Source organism: Marmota monax, unplaced genomic scaffold, assembly GCF_021218885.2.
Source record: "Marmota monax isolate L192 unplaced genomic scaffold, Marmota_monax_Labrador192_F-V1.1 WCK01_AAM20220418_F8-fsc00243, whole genome shotgun sequence".
Taxonomy (NCBI): Eukaryota; Metazoa; Chordata; class Mammalia; order Rodentia; family Sciuridae; genus Marmota; species Marmota monax.
Genome location: NW_026694604.1, coordinates 1,299,372 through 1,324,359, shown reverse-complemented (window position 1 = coordinate 1,324,359; position 24,988 = coordinate 1,299,372). Strand labels below are relative to the sequence as shown.

General features: G+C 37.4%; 1 protein-coding gene across 5 annotated transcripts in view; it reads right to left on the bottom strand.

Annotated features, from left to right (window-relative positions):
* The window catches only part of Myh10 (myosin heavy chain 10), a 136,490-nt gene that overhangs the window by 92,440 nt on the left and 19,062 nt on the right, over positions 1–24,988 (bottom strand). For all 5 annotated transcript variants that reach the window (XM_058572038.1, XM_058572039.1, XM_058572037.1 and 2 more), the window contains 2 exons: positions 20,189–20,345; positions 4,082–4,109 (listed from right to left, as the gene is read on the bottom strand). In XM_058572038.1, the coding sequence (XP_058428021.1) occupies positions 4,082–4,109; positions 20,189–20,345 (185 nt within the window). The remainder of the gene's footprint in view (positions 1–4,081; positions 4,110–20,188; positions 20,346–24,988) is intronic.

Sequence of the window (24,988 nt, the reverse complement as noted above, 5' to 3'; positions counted from 1 at the left end):
TATTTCAAAACTTGAAAATTCTAGGACTTAGTTAATACTAACTGTACATGCTGAAGTATTTGGGGTAAGTGCACAATTTAACTTGAAATACCTTGAATGTTTTCCAATGAAAACATCTAATCAGCAGCCACAGAAAGAAATGCTGCCTAAATTTAAGCTAAAGCATTAAGGGGGGCGGGGGGGGGGTGTCAGTGCCTTGGATCCCCTTCCAGGGAGTTTCCTGAGTGGGACAAGTCTGACCCTTAGTACCTGAACCATGAACTCAACTGTTCATTAGCACCGAAGAGTCCCACAGACCCCTCCAAATGTCCACTGAAGTGCTGGAATCCACCACCCTCCTCTTTTTGTTAATATGACCAATTTCTTTCAGGCAATTTCCCCCAAAGTTACTTATCACTTGCCGCAGTCCGGCTGGGCACAAATCAGGAGCTACTCAATCAGGAACAAACTTTATTTCCGAACTCCCCCAAATGGAACGCCACATACGCGGCTTTCTCCCGGGACACACCACACACCAACCGGAAATCCCTCCTCCGGGCACTTCCCCAACCTACACGAACTCCCCAGGAATGCCCTGGAGAACTCCAGGCGGACAGCAGGGGTCTAATATACAATTGAATACACAGCTTAACATAACCATCATCATCTCAATGGCTTGCTGGCATCACCTCTCAACCACTCGTTCTGGCAAAAATGCCATGCGTCATTCCGAGCTATGGCTCTCAGCAATCACTGACTATGTTAGGTGTAAAATAAACCTTGTCTCTTCTCTTGTTAATCTGTTGTCAGTTACTTATAGGCCCCAAACCAGGGGTCCTCCCCCAACACAAATCAGATGGAGTGAGAGTAGGCAGAAGGATAAACAGATCAATAGAGAGAATAAAGCAAGTATAGTTAAAAATGGTGGAATCTTGGTAATGCATGTAATGGTATTCCCTGAAAAATTCTTTCGACTTTGCTTTATATCTGAAAATATTCATAATAAAATGATTGGCGAGAGGCTAGACAACTCAGTGAGACCCTATCTCTAAATAAAACAAAAAAAAATGGTATCGTGAATAGCTAATAAAAAATAAATTAATTAAAAAAAAAATGGGCTTGGAATGTGACTCAGTGGTCAAGTGCCCCTGAGTTCAATCCCCAGTACCAAAAAAAAAAAAAAAAAAAAAAACCAGAATAGAAAAGAAAATGAACATGATACTTGATGGCAGCTACTTTGTGCCCAAGAAGACATAACCCAGGTGCTAAGACTTACCTCTTAAATATGTCTATTAATTGATGACAAATATCAATCTAAAAATGGTATAGAGCATCTAACTGCAAGTGCTCATGTTTGCAATGGTCACTTTTGGTAACAGAAGTAAATGGGTGCTCACTGATCTGTCAAATAGCAGCCATTCCCAAGGTATTTCTTGCTTTCAGACATTCCTCAAAGTCCCTCTCAAAAATGGTTATCTGAGCTCTCAAGTCACTAAGATTATAAGAGGTGTGAGTCCTCTACCTTTTGTTGGGCTGCATTTGGTTCAATTCCCACAGCCTCATGGTAGATGGACCACAGCAAAGGCCTCCACTGTCTCCTGCTCACTTTGTAGTGTTTCCCTTGCCAAATCTGGCCTTGGCCGTGTGTCTGGCTTGGGAAAGGGGCAACAGCAAATGGGACACAGCAGAAACCAGCCTTTACACATTGGAGCTTGCCCTCTTGCTGCTCTTAGAACCCAACCCTCCCAAATTACTAACACATATTAATTATCTACCACCCCATTAAAAGCCAGGGCTAGACTCTGGAGATCAAGAGGAAATGAAGAAAAGCCAAGGCACCTGGGCTAAAAGCCAGCTACCCACAGCCACAGGAGTGAGCTCAGGAGCAAGTCTCAGGTGTGCCAGCTGAACCTGGTCCAGATAGCAGGGCCAACGAGCTGAGCCCAACCCAACTGCTGGGGAGCCTGTGAAGCATGCTGATTTTTGTTGTTGGGTTTTGTTTTGCTTTGTTTTTTGCAGCACTGGGGATTGAACCCAGGAGAGTTCTACCACAGTGCTACATACATCCCCAGCCCTTTTAAAAATTTTATTCTGAAACAGGGTCTTGCTAAACTGCCTAGGCTGGCCTCCTATGTGCGATCCTCCTGCCTCAACATCCCCATTAGTTGATCTTGCAGGCATTCTGCACCTGACAGAATCACACAGTTTCGACTGTAAGTTTCAGAATGGTCTATCATTTGGAAAAAGCCTATTCACAAAACTCCTTGAGGCTTAACAATGCCAGAAGAAAATTCATAGAACAAAACAGATGAATTCTCCTCAAACCTCCTGCCCTGCCACTCTTCCCATTCGGGTTAGATAGCACACTTTCTACTGCCCAGAAAGGAGAAACCACTAGATAAGAACGTTCTTGGTTCCCAACTGCCACCCTACTTATCAGCTCTAGGACTCAAGCTTAATGGCTGTCACTGCAGAAGGGCCAACTTGCCAAGCTCTGCCTCTCACAGTCCACTTGGCTCATCGGTTCTCCTTCCTTCCTGTCCCCACGCTGCTGCTCCAACTGTCTACCTCTCACTTGCATTTCATCTCGACCTCATTAAAAACACCACCAATAATAGTACCAGTCGTCTGTTGAGCTTTCACACTACTCAACCACTACTCTCCATGTTCTCCAACTGTTTGGAAGCAGTAGGTCTGTACTTGGTCTTTTGATTTCCTTTTCCAACCTTTTCACCTCCCCTCCATTCCTCAACTGGATCTGGCTTCTTCCTCTTCCCCATGCACTCAGTCCACTTCCCCACACTCCATTCTCTGCAGCACACATTTCTGCACCCCTCACTTCATCAGATCACTCCTTTGATGCAATGCCTCCCTCCCTGGATGCTGGGTCACCTCCCCTCTTCCATGTTGGATGGCCTTTGAAGCGCTTCCTTCTCTGCCTGGCTCTTCAATGTTGCTTTTCCTTAGGATTCCATACACTACCTTCTCTCTCAGCATGTTTTTACTTTCTTTCGTTTTCTCTCTCTCTCTCTCTCTCTTTTTTTTTTTTTTTTTTTTTTGGTACTAGGGATTGAACCCAGGGGCACTAAACCACATCCCCAAACCGTTTTTAAATTTTTATCATTTACAGACAAGTTGTTTGCTAAATTGGTCAGGGCCTCACCAAGCTGCTGAGACTGGCTTTGAAACCTGACGTCCTCCTGCCTCAGCCTCCCAAATTGCTGGGATTACAGGCATGCGCCACTGTGCCCGGCTTCTCAGCATATTTTTTCTAAGACAATTGCATTCACCATCCTGGCTTCCACTAGCACCCATGCTGTAGACACCTCAGAGTTGCATTTCTAGCATGGACCATTCTCATTCCCAAGCCTCACAGCCAGCCATTTGCAGAAGAGCCACAGTGATCAAGTGCAAGATGTCCCAAAGCAAACTCATTATCTTCCACTCCAATCTGTTCTTCCTTCTCTGCTCCCAGTCAGGACAGATCTTAATTTCATCAATAACTGCTTCTCTCTTTGCTCTTTGTTCTCAGGCATGTACATCACCAAGTAAGTCTGTCTTCTAAACCTAACACCAGTTACATTCAATTGCTTCTGTCTGGGTTCACAATCAGTACCTGAAGTCACCACCATCTCTTGCCTAGATAACTGAATAGGCTCCTAAGTGGTCTCTCTGTTTCTTCTTCCTCCAGACTGCAGTCAGAGTGGCCCTTCTAATGTACAAATCTAAGCATGTCCTGTTGTGGACATTGTTTTATTCAGCTGTGCATCTCTAGATTTAGCACACAGTACACAAGGCACATGCTCTGTAAATGCTTAATAGAGTAAAACAAATAAATTGTTGAAATGTCTAGCAGTCCTACACTTAAACATACAAAACAAAGATACAAATTTCACAGACCAACACTGTAAAATGTGTGAAAAGCCCAGTTTGACAATCAAACAGTAACACCAAATTTAAGCAATTTATATAATCTTAGTCTTAAAATAACTTACAAAGTTTACATCAAACTCTTGCTCTACTTCCCCCTCCCACATACGAAAAGTGATTTTCCACTTTCCAAAAAAAACAAAACAAGTTTGAACATTCAACATTTACTTACGTGCAAAGAATCGACTGGTCCTCGCGATCTATAAAACAGAGCAAAACAAAAAGAAAGTGACGATTTGCCTGGTTTTATAATATTTGATGTAACAAAGTTAATTAATAGCCTATACAATATTAGCAACTCTCCTCTCAAGCTAAGTTAAATCCTTTCTGTCCCAATTAGTCCTAAATCTAATCGAGTTCATTCATTATCACCTATTATGGTTCCAGATTCTCTGGGGGTCACTAACTGACCCAACTCTCCTACACCTCTTGGCCTAGATGACTTCAGATGCCTGATCAACCTTGATCCTCAAACCCTGCTGCATATCAAATTCAACCAGGTAGTTCTAGAAAAATCTTACTTCCTGGAGCTCCAGCCTGGAGGTAGGGATTGAAAATACCACCCCCACCCCATGATCCTGAGGGATGGCCAGGTGTGGAAAGCATTGCTTTTCTGGATAGCTTTAAGAATAATCACGACCAGAGAGGAACCATTATTAATCTGATCTTAAAGGAGAAAAAGGTATCAAACACTGAATGAGAAGGTTGAAGGATGAACATTTATATGAGTTTAACCACTAAGTCAAAATGTTACACAGACCAACTATAACAAAGGAACATACAATGGTAAAATCAAACACAGTTTCACAGTAAAAAACATTTCTTGTTTTAAAGTGATTCAATCATTTAAGGATTCAGCTAAATTATTCAAATGAAAAAGTGAAATTCAAATTAACATTTAACTCATGGACAAAATTACCAGCATAGCATATATGATTTCTAATTACTTATAAGAATTATTATCCCTATTTTTCAGAGAAGGGAATACACCTCAGGAAGGTTGGGTAATTCTTTTAAGTCATGCAGCTACAAGCGGCAAGGATGCTGAGACCAGAACCCAGGCCTTTCTGCCTGAGCACCTGTGTCCTTAACATGACTGAACAAGTTTGCCTTTGCTCCAAAAAAGCGTTGTAGTCACAGGGCCTGGCCCCGGTAGCTGTTCTGTCACTACCTATCTGCGCTTACTTTTCCTCTGGTAGATGCCATCAGTACCCAGTAAGGATCTCACTGTTGTTCTGGCATAAATAACTCATGAAAGAGAAATAGTCCATTCACTATGTCATACTCTTTTACACACTATTACTAAAATAAACCAATCTACTCTTATATTCTATGTTTTAACTGAGTTGAACAAAGAGCCTATTCATGTCCTGACTCTGAAGTTTAATTTAGTTCTTCTATTAAATATATACTTCTTATCTTTAATTACACATAATTTATACATATATATGGGATACAATGTGACATTTCAATATATGTATACAATGTGTACTCATCAGATCAGGGAAACTAGCATATTCATCAACTCAGATGTTACCCTACTGTGCCGGATTAAAAGTCATCCTCCTATCCAACTGTATACCTGTATCCATTAACTATCCCCTCTATCCCTCCCCTCCCCCTAATTTAATTCCTTTTTTTGAGAGGGGAAACTGAAAATTGAACCCAGGAGCACTTTATCACTGAGCTACACTTCCAGTCCTTTATTTTATTTTTTAATTTTGAGACAGAATCACACTAAGCTGCCGAGAGTCTTACAAAGTTCTGAGGCTGGTCTTGAACTTGTAATTCTCCTGCCTCAGGCCCCCGAATAGCTGGGATTACAGGCATTTGCCACTGTGCCTGCTCCCCTAACTCAATTCTTTTCTTTCTTTTTTTTTTTTTTAGTTGTTGATATAATTTCATATTTATTTATTTATATGTAGTGCTGAGACTTGAACCCAGTGCCTCACAGGCAAGTGCTCTACCACTGAGCCACAAAATCCAGCCCCTAATTTAATTCTTAATAGCTCAGAACCACTGTGTTAGTCCTCCTTCTGCTGCCACAGGCAACATTCTCCGTAAAGGGCCAATATTTGCCTCCTTTCTTCATTTACTTTCCAAGAAGTTCCAACTTGCTCTTCCTAGATCCACAACCAGATCAGATACCTCCTATGGGTCCCTGCACCCTCACCTCAGTTTTATTTCCTCTAGGAAACATTCTCAGACACCCTCTCTCAGCTGCCTCATCTTTTAAGAAAAATTTGTAACTAGACAAACAATACTGCAATTGAGATCCCGAAATACTGTCTTGAGATCCAAGACTGTCTTATTTCATTATTCCCAGTATTATCGGCTTTAGCTTTAAAAAAAAAATTATTTATTTTTAATTGTAGTTGGACACAGAACCATTATTTTATTTATTTATTTTTATGTGGTGCTGAGAATCGAACCCAGGGCCTTGCACATGCTAGGCGAGCACTCTACCACTAAGCCACAACTCCAGCCCCCTCACTAGCTTTAATAAAGGTCTCCTGGGAGAAATCCAGTGCTGGGTACCTTGCTGGACACTGGCAAGACGGTGGGAACTGCAATCTGGGGTTCTAGTTCCAGCCCTTCCAGCTCTGTATCTATTAACGAGTATTTATCCTTGCTGGTCCTTCAAGATAAAACCCATTTTTGGCATAAATAACTTTCATAAGAGTCCATGCACTCTGTTGTATTCCTTATATACTATTAGTAAAATAAACCAGTGTATTCATATATTCTATGTTTAAACTGAGCTGTTCAAAGAGCATATTAATATTCTGACCCTGAAGTTTGAACCTTCATGTGACTTTCAGACCCCCACACTCTCCCGGTCCTAGCAATTTCTATAGAACTCATTATACCAGGGTTTTGGTGAGTTTTCTGAACTGGTTTGCACATTAAAGAAATCAAAACATAGGGTGTGGCTGAGTGATAGAGCACTAGGTTCCATCCCTAGCATTGCAAAGATAAAAAGAAATAAAAATACACAAAAATTAAACCAACTTAAATACCCCCCTAATTCATTCAGAACAGCTGTCTTCTTGTATCTGTAATGCCATTTTTTTTTTTTCAGTACTAGAGATTGAACCAAGGCCTCACGCCTGTTAGACAAATGCCCTATCACTGAGCTACAACCCCAGGCCCATCATCTGAAACTTGAGACACCACAATCAGCCCTTCAAACCTGCTCCACACTTCATTCCCCAGTGCTGCTTGTCACTTCCACTACCACCACCACCACCACCGAAAATTCTCTATTCTAGCCAGACCCATCTAGCTAACTTTGCACATTACTTTCTTCATCAGTTCAATAAGGAGGTGCTCCAAGATTCTCTCCAACATCCTGCTCCTGCTTCAGTGAATCCTTTCCATCCTTCAAGGACCAAATGAAGCACCTCAACAGTTTACAATAGTCTTTTACTCTAAAACCCTACAAATGTAATTGGACACAATCTTAAAGTGATATTTAAGGGGAAAAAGTTTATTTTCAAAAGCGCAGTTAGTCTTCTAAAGACTTGTTTGATAGCTCAGTATTTTCCAAAGCACCTTCCAAAAATCACATGAGGAGGTACTCAAAAAAATCCATATTGAATTAAGCCATATTTTCAACAGTGATCTCAGCTCCTACCTTAAAAGACCAGGAAAGAGCAAATTAAGCCCAAATATTTATGTTCAGAACAGAAATCAATGCAAAGGAAATCAGAAGAAAGAAAAACAGCAACAACAAAAAAATCAATGAAATAAAATGTTGATTCTTTGAGAAGATTGATTTTGATATATTTCCAGATAAACTGATTAGAAAAAAGGAGAAAGACACAAATACCAGTATCTGGAATAAGAAAGGGATTTGTGCAGATCCCACAGATATTAAAAGAATAATAAGGAAATAGCAGAAACCACTTTAGGCCAAAATATTTGACAACTAATATGAAAGAAATAATTTCTTTAAAAGATACACATTACTGCTAGGAGTCATGCTTGGAGGCAAGAGGATTACAAGTTCCAGGATAGCCTAGATAATTTAGTGAGGCTCTGTCTTAAAATTTTAAAAAATATATAAAGGGCTAGGGATGTAATTCAGAAGTAGAACTCCCCTAGGTTCAATCCCCAGCACAGCAAGGAGGAGGAGATAACAACAACAACAACAACAACAACAAAAAATGCTAAAGCTTACACAAGAGGAAACTGTAACCTGAATAGACCCATCTCTATCAAAGAAATCAAATCTGTAATTAAAAACCTTCCCACAAAGAAAACATAGCTTCCTGGTAAATTCTATAAAACATTTAAGGAAAAAATTATAATGACTCTGTAAAAAGTCTTCAGAAAACCAAAGAAGAAACATTTCATAACTCAAAGAGATAAGACTTAGCTGATGCTAAAACTGGAAAAAAGACACTACAATAGAAAAAAAAAATAACAGCTCTCATAAACAAAGGCACAAAAGTTCTTCCCCTTTCCCATTTTTGTGAGCCCTAATCTAGTAATGATTTTTTTTCTTTTTCATTGTGTATAAAGATGCATAATCGTGGAATCTGTTGTATTCTCATGCATGCACACAATATAACAATATAATATGGTTGATTTCATTACCTCCTTCTCCCTCTCCTCCTCCATCCTCGTGATCCCCCTCTTCTATTCTACTATTGGTTTCCTTTCTATTTTCATGAGATTCCTTGCCCCCCAACACACATCTTCTTTTTCCCCCCGTTTTTCTAACTTCCACATGAGGAAAAAAATATATAACCCTTGACCTTGTGAGTTTGGCTTATTTTGCATAACATAATGTTTTCAAGGTTTGTTTGGCTATTAAGAATCACGCTGCTGGCCGGGGTTGTGGCTCTGTGGTAGAGTGCTTGCTTAGCATGCGTGAGGCCCTGGGTTCAATCCCTGGCACCATATAAAAATTACAAAAATAAAGGTATTTAAAAAAGAAAAAAGAATTGTGCTGCTATGAACATGGGTATGCAGGTACCATTAGAGTACACCGACATTAATTCTTTAGGATAAACACCAAAGAGTGGTATAGCTGGGTCATATGGTGGTGGTTCCTTGCCTGGTTTTTTAAGGAACTTTCATACTGGTTGCATTCTTCTACAATCTAAAGGCACAAAAACTCTTAACAACATGTTAGCAACTGAAATCTAGCAAGTGGTATTTATCCTAGAAACATAAGGCTAGTTTAACATCCCAAAAGTAAACCATTTAATTCACTTTATCCATAAAGGAAGAAAAACCACAGGTTCACTAAGTAGATGTAGATGTTGACAAAACTAATCACCCATTCATTATTAAAAAAAAAAAAATTAGCAAACAAGGACTACAAGGGAACTTCAGCCCATTGAAGGGTATCTTAAAACAAAACAAAAACCAAAGAACCACAATTAAACATCATCTTTAATGGTGAAAAACTGAATGTTGTACCTCTAAGATCAGGACCAAAGCAAGGGTGTCTATTCGCAGCACTCCTATTTAACATAACCAAACAAGGGAAGACATTAAAGGCACAGACTGGGAAGGAGAATAATAGAATAATAAGGAACAATGAATCTATTTGAAGAAGAATGAGTGTCTAGACAGAAAATTGCAAAGAATCTACAAAAAAATAAAAAATAAAATAAAACTCAACATACATTTTTAAAACCCTACTTCTATATATTAATAGTGAACAACTGGAAGTTTAAATTTCAAAAGTTCCATTTAAAAATAAAAAACATAAAATATTTAATTATACTAAGGAAGGTATATGCTATACTTATTAATCCAACAAAACGTGCAAGATTTGTATGCTAAAAACAATTAGAAAACATGAAAGAAATCAAAGGAGATCTGTATTCATAGAGACACAAACCATATTCATGAATTGGAGGATTCAATATTATTGTCAATTCTGCCCCAATAGATCTATAGATTCATGCAATCCATTCAAAATGTCAGCAAGATTTTTTGAGGGAGAAATTGACAAGCTGATTTCTAAAATTTGTATGTAAGAAAAGACAAAAAGGAACTAGAATAGACAAAACAATTTTTAAAAAGAACAACAATAGAAGACTCATACTATCTAGTTTCAAGATTTACTACAAAGCTATTGTTTTGTCAAGCAGTATAATATTGATAAAAGACATACAGATCAAAGGAACAGAGAGCCCTAGAATAGACTTCTGGTCGTTTTCAAAAAAAGGCAATTCTTTGAAGAAACAAATAATGTTCTCAACAAACACTGATAGAACAATTGGCAAAAAGCTCAACCTCAATTCATACCATCCATGTACATATAAAAATTAACTCAAAATAGATTATGGACTGGAAGAAAAAAACTGAAAATCACTTATGTAATAAATGATATGTATCTGGAAAGAACAAGAGTTATCAAAACTGAACAATAAGAAAATAAACTAGGGCTGGGATTGTGGCTCTATGGCAGAACGCTTGCCTCACACATCTGAGGCACTGGGTTCGATCCTCAGCACCACATAAAAATAAAATAAAGGTATTGTGTCCATCAACAACTAAAAATAAAACATTAAAAAAAAAGAAATGAAACATCCAATTAAAAGAAAAAGTTCAAAAGATATAGATACAGAGATGCCAAATAAGCACATCAAAAGATTAGGGAAATGTAACTTAAAAAAAAAACACAATGAGAAACCAGAACTATCCAAACACTACAATTTAACTGACAATACCAAATGCTAACAAGGATTGGAACAACTGGAACTCATCCCTTGCTGGTAGGAATGCAAATTGGCACAGCTACTTTGGAAAAAAGTTTTGTAATTTCTTACAAATTTAAACATAAAACTACCATATGACCCAGTAATCCTATGTCTAGGTACAAACCCAGGTAAAATGAAAACTTTACATTCACGCAATCTAATTAATTGTCAAAACCTGTAAAGAATCAAAATGTCCTTCAGACGTAAATGAATGAATAAACTATAAACACGCAATTCAACATTTTAAAAATGAGTGAACTAGTGGTGAATGATCTCAATTACACTATTCTAATGTGATGCCACACTCAAAAGGATAAATAGTGACATTCAGGAAATGCCAAAACTGTAGTGTTTATTTCTAGCATTTATTAATTTGGGGGCTATAGTAAAGGATAATTAGGAATATCTAAGAAAGCTACTGATTTTTGTACATTTTAAACCACTGCCCTATGAAATCAGTTTTCCCCCGCTCCCTAATCCTTCTATTCTCCATGTTCTTACCATAGCCTAGTTTTCTTCGTATCACTTATCACTACTCAATACTAATCCAGTTAAAAAAAAAACTGGTGCACTATAGTTATACATAATAATGGGATTCATTATCAATACTGTCTTTGTTTCCCCAAAGAAAAAAGTTTCCTAACAGTGTCAGTAGAAGGACTTTACCTCATTTTAGCTTCACAGGGCAAAGGGTGATCTTTTCTGTTGTCTATATTTCTATATTAAAAGATTCAATCCATAGATTTAAGAAGACTATAATTCATTATAAAATATTCCTTTTCCTGACATAAAATGATGCTTTTTGTTTCTGTTTTTGCTTTTCAGTTTATTTTAGATAGATGCTTTCTTTTTATATGCAAGTGGCTAAGGTATGTGTCCATCCTTAATCTTTTATTATTTTGGTACTTGGAGATGTCTTTCTTATAAATGGTATATGATTGTGTTAGGCTGTCTCTTATTAATAGGGTGTTAAAGTATTTAACGTTTGTTGTTGTCAATACTATATTTGATGTCATGGTTACTGTCTTTCTACAGCATTCCTTGGTGTTTCTTTCTGGGGAAAGCTGTTTTCCTTGCTTTTATTTCTCCTAATGTAGAAACTTGTATTCAAGGGAAATTGCATGGAAATGGAAGGAGACCCTCAGGGTTATACAAAAGTACATACAAGAGGAAGTGAGGGGAAAGGGAAAAATAATACAAGGGGGAGAAATGAATGACAGTAGAGGGGGTAGAGAGAGAAGAGGGGAGGGGAGGGGAGGGGGGATAGTAGAGGATAGGAAAGGCAGCAGAACACAACAGACTCTAGTATGGCAATATTTAAATCAATGGATGTGTAACTGATGTAATTCTGCAATCTGTCTATGGGGTAAAAATGGGAGTTCATAACCCACTTGAATCAAAATGTGAAATATGATATATCAAGAAATTTGTAATGTTTTGAACAACCAACAATAAAAAATTAAAAAAAAAGAAACTTGTATTCAGTTTCACAATTTAACTTGTATTCAGTTTCACAAAATAATCTACATTTCATATAAATATACATTTTAATGTACATCAATCCTATTCTTAAAAGAGAGCAGGATGCAGGTCAATCACACTAGGGAAGTGTATCAGTCATCTTTTCTTTCTTTCTATAACTTTATTTTATTTATTTATTTATGGTGCTGAGGATCGCATCCAGCGCCTTGCACGTGCTAGGTGAGCACTCCACTGCTGAGCCACCACCCAGCCCCTATCAATCATCTTTCAACATGGCTGCTCTCAGCACCTGCTACTGGGAGGAGCCATCCTTTAACTCATCACTGACTGAAAGAATAATTGGCTGCTTCCAGTGTTTCTCAGAAAGCTATTAGTGATTATCCTTCATCCAAAACAATGGCAAATGAGATCTATAAATTAAGAAATATAACCAAGGAAAAAAAAGAAAAGGAATTTTTAGGGATAGGTGAAAGGCAAGTTCAAAGAGCAACAAGCACAGACTATAGGAGGGCAAAGGGCATCAGGAGGTGTTTTGAAGCCAGGAAAGACTGAGAAATTCTGGGATGTGCTTCTGTGCATTGGAAGAAGGCATGTACTTCTGTCAAATTAATGTAGTTAATTGCAAAACTGTCCTGTTTCCCAAGTGGGAAAATTTCTAACCACAGGGAAAATAGCAAATTATCTAAGAAAGGAAACATGATCAGAGGGCAAATAATTTGAATACTGACTACTAAAATGCAAAGACACATCAATTTAACTTCTATCAGGAAGATAAAGGGGGAGGATTTAGATAAATTAAAATTATTCTTTCATAATAGGAACCTGCAGATAATGAAATACAAAAAGAAAGAATGGCATAATATTGTTACTTGCAAATACGTAGATTAAAGAATAAAAAACAGTTAAAATTTCTCTAAAGAGGGAATCTAGAATGGGCAGAGGTGGAACAGGCATCTCCTATTTTTTCAGTAAGGTAGTAACCTTTACTGTGTATTTATTATTTTTTAAAAATACCTTCATATATTTCTTCAATAAAAAGTAAAAATTAATTTAAACACTCAAATTTCTTTGACAAATTCTGATCTTGATGCTATATATTCTTCATTGTCTAGTGGTCTTAATCTATTTAGATACCACAGGAATCACTCTTAAGATGAAGACAGACTTTACTTCTAAAACTGCTTGGGCCTCATGACTAGATGTAAAGGTAGATCTTCAACAATCTCTTCAAATTCTCCAAGGGGCACTGTTCTGGTTAAGTTTGTTTCTAATCAAGCTTGTTTGTTTCGGATACTGTAGAACCTTTATTGTTCCTGGTGGTTTTCTGTCTTTGGTCACACTTGCCAAATATTTGTCTGTTTTATGTTTTCTTCATGGATCCAGCTCTCAACTGTACTAATGGTTCTCTGAAAATATGTACTCTTTTGTTCCAATCCATTAATGTCTTTACATGTTTTTCCTCTTGTTTTGGTTCATTTTATTGCTGTACTTTCAAAGACCTTTTTTTTTTATTATCATTGTGAAAGGTCACACAGAAAAGTTTACAAGATAATTTGCCACTCAATAAATTACCATAAAGTTGTCTTTTATCTATCTTGCAGAGTAAATGGCCTTATTCCTCTATAATTTTTTGTTTACTAATAAGAACACTATAACTATGAATTGTTTCTTTTTTTAACTTTTTAAATATATCTTTATTTAATTTTTACATGGTGCTGAGCATCAAACCCAGCATACTAGGCGAGTGCTCTACCACTCAGCCCCAGCCCCAGCCCCATGAATTGTTTCTTAAAGTGACTTTTGCCACAACTAAATTTTTTATGTGTTATTTTGTTGTGGTTAATTTCTAAAGAAGCTGTTAGGTAAGTTTTGATTTCCTCTTTTATCAAAAAGCCATACAGATGAATGATTAATAGCAAAACCAGCAAGAACTCATTAAACACTCCCACAAAAACAAACTGACTTGGAAATCTTTTTATTGTTAATATTTTATTTATTATACTGTGGTCAAAGGAACTAAGACTTTTATTGGTGACCTACTATAGAATTTTTACCAAGTTTACAAATGGTGCTCCCTGCTTGACAGGCAGTAGTACTATACAGACATTTTTCAATACAAACTTGCTAACTTGTGGTAAATTTAAATCACGTTTTATATTCTTTTCCCCCCTACTTAATATGTCAAATTCTGAAAGAAATACATTACAACTCCCTCTATAAATTTGGTCACATTCTCCTTATATTTCTAATAGCTATTGGATTAAATATTTGATGCAGTGACAATGGTGTACAGGTAAGTATCATCTGTCTCTTCTAGGCAACCACATCATAGTATTTCTACCACCAACCTCTCTTCCTTTCTAAATCTCAACTGAAACCTTGCTGTCCCCTGAGAATACAGCAACATTTTCACAAGCTGTTGCCACTAATCATACCTACCCTACCTACCTACCTACCTACCCTACCTTCAGACACTGTTTTAAAAATATGGTTGTGAAAAGAAGGAGGAAAGAATTTCAGCTTTTAGGCATAGGCAACAACTTTCTGAATAGGACCCCTAAACGTCAGGAAGTAATTCCAAGAGTTAATAAATGAGACAGCATCAAGTTAAAAAGCTTCTGCCCATCAAAGAAAATGCTTAGGAATGTGAAGAAAGAACCTATAGAATGGGAGAAAATCTTTACTAGCTACTATTCTGAAAGAGAATTAAAATCTAGACAATATAAAAAACTCAAACTTTATACCAAAAAATCAAAAAACTAAATTAATAAAAGGGCACATGAATTTTCAAAAAAAAAAAAAGGAATACAAATGGCCAACAAATACAGGAAAAAATGTTCAATGTCATTAGCAATTAGGGAAATGAGAATCAAAACTACACTGAGATTTCATCTCACACCAGTCTAAAGGGAAGTTATCAAGAATGTAAATAAAAATAAATGCTCGAGGGGATGTGAATAAAAAGGAACACTTTTACACTATTGGTGGGATTGTAAATTAGTACAACCATTATGGAAATCAGTATGGAGGCTCCTCAAAAAACTAGGCATGTTACCCTGAATTAAAGTTATCATACTACAGTGATACATGCATTCTCATGTTTATAGCAGTGCAATTCACAATAGCCAAACTATGGAATCAGCCAAGGTGTCCATCAATGGATGAAGGGATAAAGAAAATGTGATATATAACACACACACACACACACACACACACATACAATGGAGTCACAAAGAAAAATGAAATTATGTCTTTTTCAGGAAAATGGATGGAACCAGAGAACATTACGTTAAGCTAAATAAGCAAACACAGACAATTAAGGATCATATTTTTCTCCCATTTACGAAAGTAGAGAGGAAAAAGGAAAAGGAAGGTGAGGGTGGATCTTCTAAAAATATCAGGGATATCAGTAGAGGAAAGGGACCAAGGGGTGGAAGGGAGGGAGGGAGGGGGGAAATGCTGGGGAGTGGCACTGTCCAAATTATATTGTTCTATTGTGTGCATGTGTGAATATGCAACAGTAAATTCCATCAATACATACAATTATAATGCACCAAAAAAAGATGTAGGGGGAAAAAAGAGAAAAGACTAGCAAATTTAATGCTGATGTTAGGAGTCCATAAAGAGAAAGGCAAATAGAATCATATTTCATAACAATGAGCACTGTGAGACTCCCAGGAAGGTTGGGAGAGATGTGATCAACGTCAGAGGTGAAGGAATTGGTAAGATTGGCCTTGGATAGGCCTGTATTTGATGAGTTCTTGCTGGTTTTGCTATTAATTATTCATCTGCATGGCTTTTTGGTGAAAAAGGAAATCAAAACTTAAGTAACAGATACTTAAGAAATTAACCACAATGAAATAACACATAAAAAATTTAGTTGTAGCAAAAGTCACTTTAAGAGTGGCCTTGGATAGGAATGGACAGGAGCAGATGGTCTGTAAATATGGTTTGGAAAGCTGCAGCAGTTCCCCTCTGGTGGCTTCTAATTTCTCTGTGGAATGGAAAACAAGTCACTAGCTGGGTAGTGAGAAGCGTATGGGGACTCAGAGATCTCAAGTGTGCAGAGGTCTGAAATAGTCATTATGGGGAGTGGGACAATCGTCTCAGTAGGGAAGCAAGGTAGAACTGATGAGTCATATTAAGAGTGGAATCAGGGCTCATGGTCAGGAAATGATAGCAGTATGGATTTGGCTGACTGGGTGAATGTAACCCCAGAAGCAGCCGCAACCCCTGTATGCATTAAAAGGGACAAACATCTTGATTGGTCCTAGCACGAAAATTCTCTCAAACGGGAATAATAAAAGAACAGGACAAGGGGGATTAGGATATGGACACAAGATTGCTGAAATGGTAAGATATGAATCTAAACTAAATGAGGAAGAAAGTGAAAGGGGTATTGCTAAAATACAGGGAGAAAGTAGAACAACAAACTGATGGGAGATCCACATGGAGGCAAAGAATACATTTGGGGGACTTCTTCACTGGACCATACCATGGAAGGACATTATAATAGAATTTCTGAAACATATTTGAAAAATCAGATAAGGCCAAAAGATGGCAAAGTCTACAGCATTACCATAGAAATTGGTGCATAAGTGAGAAAAGAAGATCAAGGACCTAAAAATATCAAGAGATTGGATTAGTTATAAAAAACTAAGAAGCAACACAGGTATTCCGATGCCTGAGGCAGAGAAAAAATGATGTGTCAGGAGCCATCCTCATCAAGGAGAGGAGCCAAGAGGAAAGCTCTAGGTGATGAGGGCAGGTGGAAAGGTAGGGCAAAGGCAAACAGGTTTAGCAGGTACATGGTAGGTTCTCCCAGGGCATAGGATTTGAGTGATGGGGCAATGTTCACTGAGGATGCTCAAACTGCATCCTCAGAGAAAAGCCAAGTCTCAGCTAAAGGACAAAAGAAAAACACTCAAGGCTGGGGCTGGGGCTCAGTGGTAGTGCACTTGCCTGGCATGTGTGAGGCACTGGGTTCAATTCTCAGCACCACATATAAATAAATGAAATAAAGGTCTATTGACAATCAAAAAATGAATAAAAATAAAAATTTTAAAAAAAGGAAAAACATTCAATGAAATACACTGAACATATAGGTAAGTTTTTATATTTGAGACTGGGCGTACCCTGGCCCTTTTTCAAGCTGAAAACCTGAGTCTTTTTTTCAGCCCAAGTAAACTTTAAAAAAAAAAAAATCACTGCTTTGACAGAATCTGAGAGTCTACATCTATACTCCATTACTCTTTCTCTCATAAATTCTATCAGTTTCTTTTTTTCTGCATCTAGCCTTCTGATTTGTTGCTTTTGTTTCCAAGTGGGCCCATTCTGTTGTTTCATGCTTTGACCAATTATGTTTTTTTGCAGTCAAGTTTATGTACAAGAACTCTGCTTCTGTTCATTCAACAAATACTTATTGAGCAACTACGATGCCCTGGGCACACTCTGCATTTTCTTGATACTGTATCCCTTAGAATCCAAACTTTGGAAAAAATTAAGCTCTTTTGTGTTTTATGTCCCCCAACACACATTAATAAAACATCGCTTTCAATATTTTTATACACTTGAAGATGTGGTATACATGCCCCAAATTTGTATATGATATGGGACTGGCAGGGATGATATATATTTGATAGAAGGAAACAGAATCTTGAAAAGATCTTGACAGGTTGAATAGGGAACTGAATCTAACAATCATTGAGAGGGCCATATGCCCTAAATTCTCCACATGGGTCCCTCTCAAGCAGTTGATCCTTTTCATAGATCCAGGGACAACGAATCATCCACTCACGTTGGTAAACAAGGATCTACTTGGTTGGCACTAGAGGCTCGTGTGAGCTCACACTGCAACCACAGTGCTCCTGTTGGACTCCCCTAGCAGGTGTCCCACCCTATTGTTGTTCAGCAGGCCACCCCTTCCTGATAGAATGGAACACAAGGGGTTTTTGTTTTGTTTTCTTACTTTCTGTATCTATATTTTCCTTTTTTTTTTTTTTTTGGTGGTACTGGGAATTGAGAGCCTCCTGCATGCTAGACAAGTCTTCTACTACTGAGCTACCACCTCAACCCTTTTTAAATTTTTTAAAATTTTGCGACAGGATCTTGCTAAGTCACCTAGGTTGGCCTTGAACTTTCAATACTTCCACCTCAGCCTCTTGGGTAGCTGGTATTACAGACATGTGCCACCATGCTGGGCAAACTTTTAAATTTTTATATAATCAACTAATTCATTTTAACTGTCACATGAAAGTTTATTATTGTAGATAAAAGTGGGCTACTTGCTAGTTTTAAATCCTAGCTCACATTTTTGAATACCTAAATTTTCTTAGTCAAGTTATTTCTTTGTGCCTCAGCAAAATAGGGATAGTATTTTTATTTATTTGACATGGTTGTCACTGTACATTCAGTAATACAAATAAATACACATAAATATACATGATATATATTACTATACATGGCTCATAATAATTTTCAATAAATGTTCATCCTTTCACTAATAATGATGATATTATAGTAATGATATGCCAGTAGGCCACATCTTACTTATTCTGCACATAAACAGCTGATGTAGCCACCCAGTAATGGGATATAACAATTTATCCCTACTAACTATTACGATACACTCAATTCCCCATTAACCTGACAAAGGATTTTTAAAAATCTATTCCTTTTCATCAAATATATTTATTATCCCCAGCAGTTTCATGTTGCCCACAAATTTCTTAGAGAGGCAACCCTTCCATCTTTAAGTATATTGATAAAAATGTTGAAAAGCACACACGCCCTGTGGTGTACATCCTGACAAACCTAGCCAGCCTCAGTCACTCACTGGTACCTCAAGAGCGACTGCGCAGCATGGAGCTGTGTGGGTAACACGAGAGGTCATGGAATGACACGACAAGTTCTGTGATCTGTTAACACTGTCCACTGTGTGTTCCCTTTTCTAATTAGCCCCCAAATAATGTGGCAAATATATTCATGTTGTTCTTTTTTAAAAATTTTTTTTGTAGTTGTAGATGGACAGCATGCCTTTGTTTTATTTGTTGATCTTTTTGTGATGCTGAAGATCCAACCCAGTGCCTTACACGTGCTAGGCAAGCACTCTGCCACTGAGCCCCAGCCCCAGCCCCTCACATTATTCTTCTATGGTTCTCTTAACATTAGATTTTAGAGACTTTCCTGGAATGCATATGAAGCTCGGAGGTCTAGAATTTCTTCCCATTTAAAAAAAAAAATCAGAATGATCTGTGAGAGCCTGTCCTAGCCTTCTGGGAACTCCCTGTTCCATCAGACTTCAAAGAGGGCAGCTGGCAACCTCACTTGTGAGAATGTGTTTGTTTAGATGAGAGACCCAAGCTGACTCAGAAAGTGAAGGAGGGCACTTTCTCCAGTTTCTTCTCACCTATAAAGCATTCTGTTACATTCTGACTTTCCAAAAACATTCTCCTATAAGCCATTGTATTTAAAGCCACAGACTCTTCAAATTTATATTTCCTCCTGCTCCAAAACGGAGCAATTGAAATCAACCAATTCAACCATTTTTGTTTTGTTTTTTACTTTTATTGTCCCTTTTTACATTCATTTAAATCACATATAATACTTTGTGATTTAATAAAGCATCCACCAATAAAGCATCCACCTTTCCTATTGTTCATCCTATTGGCTTTATTTTATTTTCTACATGCTGGGGATGGAACCCAGGGCCTCCCACATAATAGGCAAGTGCTCTACCACCTGAGCAACACCCCCAGTTCCATCCTACTGGTTTTAAAATCTAATGTAACACAGCATTAATTACACTGGCTTGTGGTGAGGATCAAATGTATGTAAGAACTAAAGTTTTTTAATATTAAAATCTACATGAAGTATATTTTGAAACAACAAACAGCTTCCTAAAGAAAATGTCCACTTTGTCTTCTAAAGAACTTGTAATTTTTCTACAACATTTAAAAAAATTTTTTTTAAAGAAAATTAAAACCTTTTGTAGACTAGATTGAGACATGAAAAAAACACTAAATTATATTTAGGAAATTCTGGATATTTCTTACTCTAATATTTCCAATTACCTTGAAGCATACATCTGTAAGCAGATTCAGATATGGCATAGATGTGTGGCGGCATCTCATGACGTTTCTTCCCTCTGTACATTTCAATAATATTCTCAGAGTAAATTGGAAGGTTCTTGTAAGGATTTATGACGACACAGAAGAGTCCGGAATAAGTCTAGAACAAAAATAAAATACAGTTGTTAAAAAATAAATAGGAAGCAAAACAAAACATGTGTTAGTCAGGGTCCAGTCAGGAGACAGAAACAATACAGTAATTTATTTTTTTGTGGTGCTGAAGTTTGAACCCAGGGCCTTGTGCATGTGAGGCAAGCACTCTACCAACTGAGCTATATCCCCTGCCCACAATATAGTAATTTAATTCTTGGAAGCATACAAGTTATGGAAAGCTTACCAACATTCTTTCAGATTCCACATTGCAACTAATCTTTGAGAAAATACAATTTGTCAAGTTTGGCTATAAAATCAAAGAAGAATATTCACAATTATCTGAAAAAGCTATTAGAGTACTCCTCTTTTTCCAAATTAAGTATCTGTGGAAGGCAGGATTTTCTTCAAAGGCTTCAACCAAAACAGCTCATTACACAAACTGAATGCAGAAGCAGATATGAAAATCCATCTGTCTTTTGTTAAGATATTAAGGAGATACACAAAAATGTAAGTTTTTGCTCTTCTGATTTTTTTTTTTTTTTTTTTTGGAAAATGCAGTTTTTCCTGAAAAATTATTTAGGTTAACTCATTGGGGGGGGGGGGGGAATTTACTATTACTTTTAAATAAAATGATAAACATTTAAATTTTTGCTTTAATTCCTAACATGATAAATATCAATAAATATAAACCATAGAAACCAAAGCTCTTTGTGTCCTCCAAAATTTCAAAGAATTGCTGGTTTAGGGATACAAACATATCCTGAACATACAGTAGTCATTATTTAGAATGTACATGATGGAAACTTATGACTTATGGGTTTTTAAAATTTTTAGAGTGATCTTTGAGAATATTCTACAATAATTGACTCAGAACTATGGAAAAGCAAGAGCAGTGGGAACTGCGGCCAGATGCTTGCTCTGGCCCTCTGCAAGACTGAAGGCATTTGGAAAGGACACTCAGATACATGAGAAACAGACCTTTTATTGAAGGTGATTTGGTTAGACCAAAACCTAACAGGGACAGGACACTACAAAAGGTGGGAGGACTGGGAGTGTTTGGCTGGCCAGTTTCCCCAGGGAACACTAAGGGGATTCTAACTAACAGCTGTGTTCATAAGGCTAAAACCTTTGGTAATTGCCACCAGAAAACCCTCTGGAGACCACTCTATTTTGAATGCTGCAGTTACTAATGCTAAAACAAGAGAAGGCGCGCCTGCCAAAAAATTCAAGTGACCAGAACCATCTCTCGGCTGTTTTCCTTGTATCTTTCCTTAACTCACCACTGCAGGCTGAGGTGGAATGCACTTCCCTTCTAGATTAGAGGCTTAAATGGGGACAAAAGGCAAAGGATGCCTGGTCTGAGGTCACTTATTTGCACTGTTGGCTAATGCCTTACATCTGAGCAGACAGATGGAAAATCCACCCCCTGCCCAGGCTCCTGCTTGTTTGTCTGAGGCCAGATTTATGACTTGCCCCTCCTTTGTTGGCCACTCACATCTTAAGACCCTTGGCCTTCTAGTACCCAGGTACACATCTCAGACAAACTTGGCTCGCTCCTCCCATACCACCATCTTGCACTTTCTCCCAGTGAAGTCTCTTGTGCTTCTGTGGCCCAGATGACAAAGAGGCAATAGAGATAATAAAAAGACAGACTTTCACAGCAATAGCATAGCTACTGCACAGTGGGGTGACTAAAAACAGCAATTGTGTACTAGATATCTCAAAATGTTAGAAAAAACGATTTTGAATGTTTTTGCCACAAATAAGTGATAAATGGTTGAAACAGGTATGATTAGCCTGATTACACAATGTATATATGTACTGAAATATCACATGGTACACCATTAATATGTACAATTTTTGTGTTTTGATGTCAACTAAAAATAAGTTTTATTTCAAAAATACTTTAAGAGTGATAAAAGCAAGAGAAGTAACCTTAATATTTTTTAGAGTTTAATTTATACATATAAATTATATATTTATAAATATTTATAAGTTTATATATATAAATTATACTAATAAGTCATAATGACACCTTAATAATTAATTTTATACAATTTCACTTTTTCATTAAAAAATTAAATTATAGTCTACCATGAAGCTAGATTCTACACTTCACTTTTATAACATATAAATAACTATAAACTGACAAAAAAATAAAAAAAGGTGTGGCACAGTGGCACATGACAATAATTCTAGCAACTCGGGTGGCTGAGACAGGAGGATCACAAATTAGAGGCCAGCCTAGACAACTTGGTGAGACATTGTCTGAAAATAAAAAATAAAAAGTACTGGAAATGTAGCTCAGTGGTAAAGTATCCCTGGGTTCAATCCCCAGTACCAAAATAAATAAGTTAAAAAATATTTTTAATCTAACAATCCAAAAAAAAAAAAAAAGCCTCTGAGAAAGTTAAAATGCACAAATTCAGTTTAACATTTCATAGCATGGACAGTGATGACATGTTTAATCAGAAATAATTCCAACATGTGTGTCTACCATGTGTTAGGAGGCCCTTTCCTGAAGACTAGGATTACAAAGATGATGAGTAAGTCTTACAAATATGAGTAAGTCATCAAAAAAGAAGAGATTAAATAATCACCAGTATCTTATACTTGCCAAGGAAGAGCAGGAACAAATGCTCAAGTGGAAATTTTATTAGAGTTCTTAAAGAGCTAACTTCCACCTACAAGGAAAATTAGCTCAAATATCAGGCTCTTGCATAAACTGATCCTGGAACTGATACTGTACCCCTCCTATCTTTCCCCAGGCACATGGTAAGAGAGCAATATGCTGTTAAAATAACTTCTCTGGAGATCTTTAAGTTTGAATTAAACTTCATTAAGTATTTGAACACACACATACACACAAGATACTAAGCACCTTTGAGACAAATAAACTCTAGGCATGAGGACAACGGATACCCACTAAACAAACAAGTCACAATATTAGGCAGTAAAATGGGAAAGAGAAAGATGAACAGGTTCTATAAATAGTGGAGAAAGCTCTGGGGCAGAACATACAGCACACCCCAAGCACTCAATGGTCATAACCATCCTGTTAGAAAATATAAAACTGTGCACAAAATTCAGGCCCAGATGGTCTTTGATGTTCCTTTAAGACATTATTAGATCCAAAAAAGGGATAAGGAATTCCCATTAAAACAGTAAGAAGACTCCTACAGCGACAGGATAGAGCCAGGGCAGGGCAAGAAGACTGGTCTAGCTGAAAACAGTCTATGTCATGGAATGAGAGAAGAGCCTAGAACGTCACACCAAACAATTGAGATTTTGTCCTCAAAGGTGATGAGGTAACAGAGGTTCAGGAAAGAAGAGTGACAGGAAGAAAGAGGCACTTGAGACCAAGAGTGAATCTGGAAGCCACATGCAAAATCGACTGAAGGAAGGAGCAAGAGGTGAGAAGTAGGCAGAAAGTGGAAACCGCCAGACAGACTTGGGACAGACCTGGCCTGAGTAGGGCCTGGATGAGAGAAAAGGCAATGCAAACTGGGGAGGGATGAGTCATGGAGAAGCTGGATGCAGACTTGACCTTGACCTTTCATACTCAGAAAACCTCAACAGAAAAGCCATTTAAGGTCCAAGTCAAGGAATGTTCATCACAATGCTCATCACTGCAAGGTTTTTAAGCCTGAGAGACTGGAAAAGTTACTGAGTGAAGAGAAAGATAATGTGCTTTATAGGAAAAGATAATGAATCTCTTTTTAACATACTGGGTTTGTAGTATGGCAGGTGACCTTAGTAGGACATTTACTGAGCAGCTGAAAGTATTGCTTGCTTTGCCAGAGACCTGGGAAAATCCTAAGGACTGCAGAGATCTGAGGGAGAAGTTTGTATAATAACACTATTGCACACTTTACCTAAGAGAGTCATACAAAAATATTTGCACATATAAAAGTTTGCAATTTCTCAAATACACAGTGCAGCTTTAGGACTCTAGGCTTCTGCCTGGAACACCCACCCTCCTCTGTCGGCTACTACTAGGAAATGGTACTCATCCTTTAAGTACCAGGTCTCTGATTAAGAAAGCAGGGATACATAAAGGCATTTGTTTCATAGAAGCAAAGAATTCCAAGAACCATGAAATGGAAGCAGGTGCAGATGCCAATGTCAGGGAGCAGAGACAGAATAGTCTCCTTCTAAAACAGGGCACTGACCTGGGAACATCACATAACCCTACACCCCACTATAACTCTCACAAGAAATCATCCCACTGCCCGAAAGGAAAGCAAGGAAGGAAAGAATACATTCACCCATATCATCAGCAAACACTGCACCCGGATAAAATGCAAGTGAATCAGAAACACAATAACGACAGTCAGACATTAAACAAAACCACATTAAAAAAGGGAAAAAATGATCATCCAGAGAATTTGAAGAAAGGACTTAGCTATGGAAATTATCTACAAAATAAGCCAAAAGAAAATTCTAGGAAATAGAATTATATCTGCAACAGAATACACTGTCACATATTGAAAGAGAAATACAAAGAAAATAAAGGTGACAAGAGCAAGAAAAGACTAAGAGAATGAAAATCAAATGGTGAGTGAGAGTAGACACCTTTTATTCTGGGAGAGCATCCTCTTTACAGAAAAAGAAAACAAAAGTAAAATAATAAAAGACAAAGAAGTTACA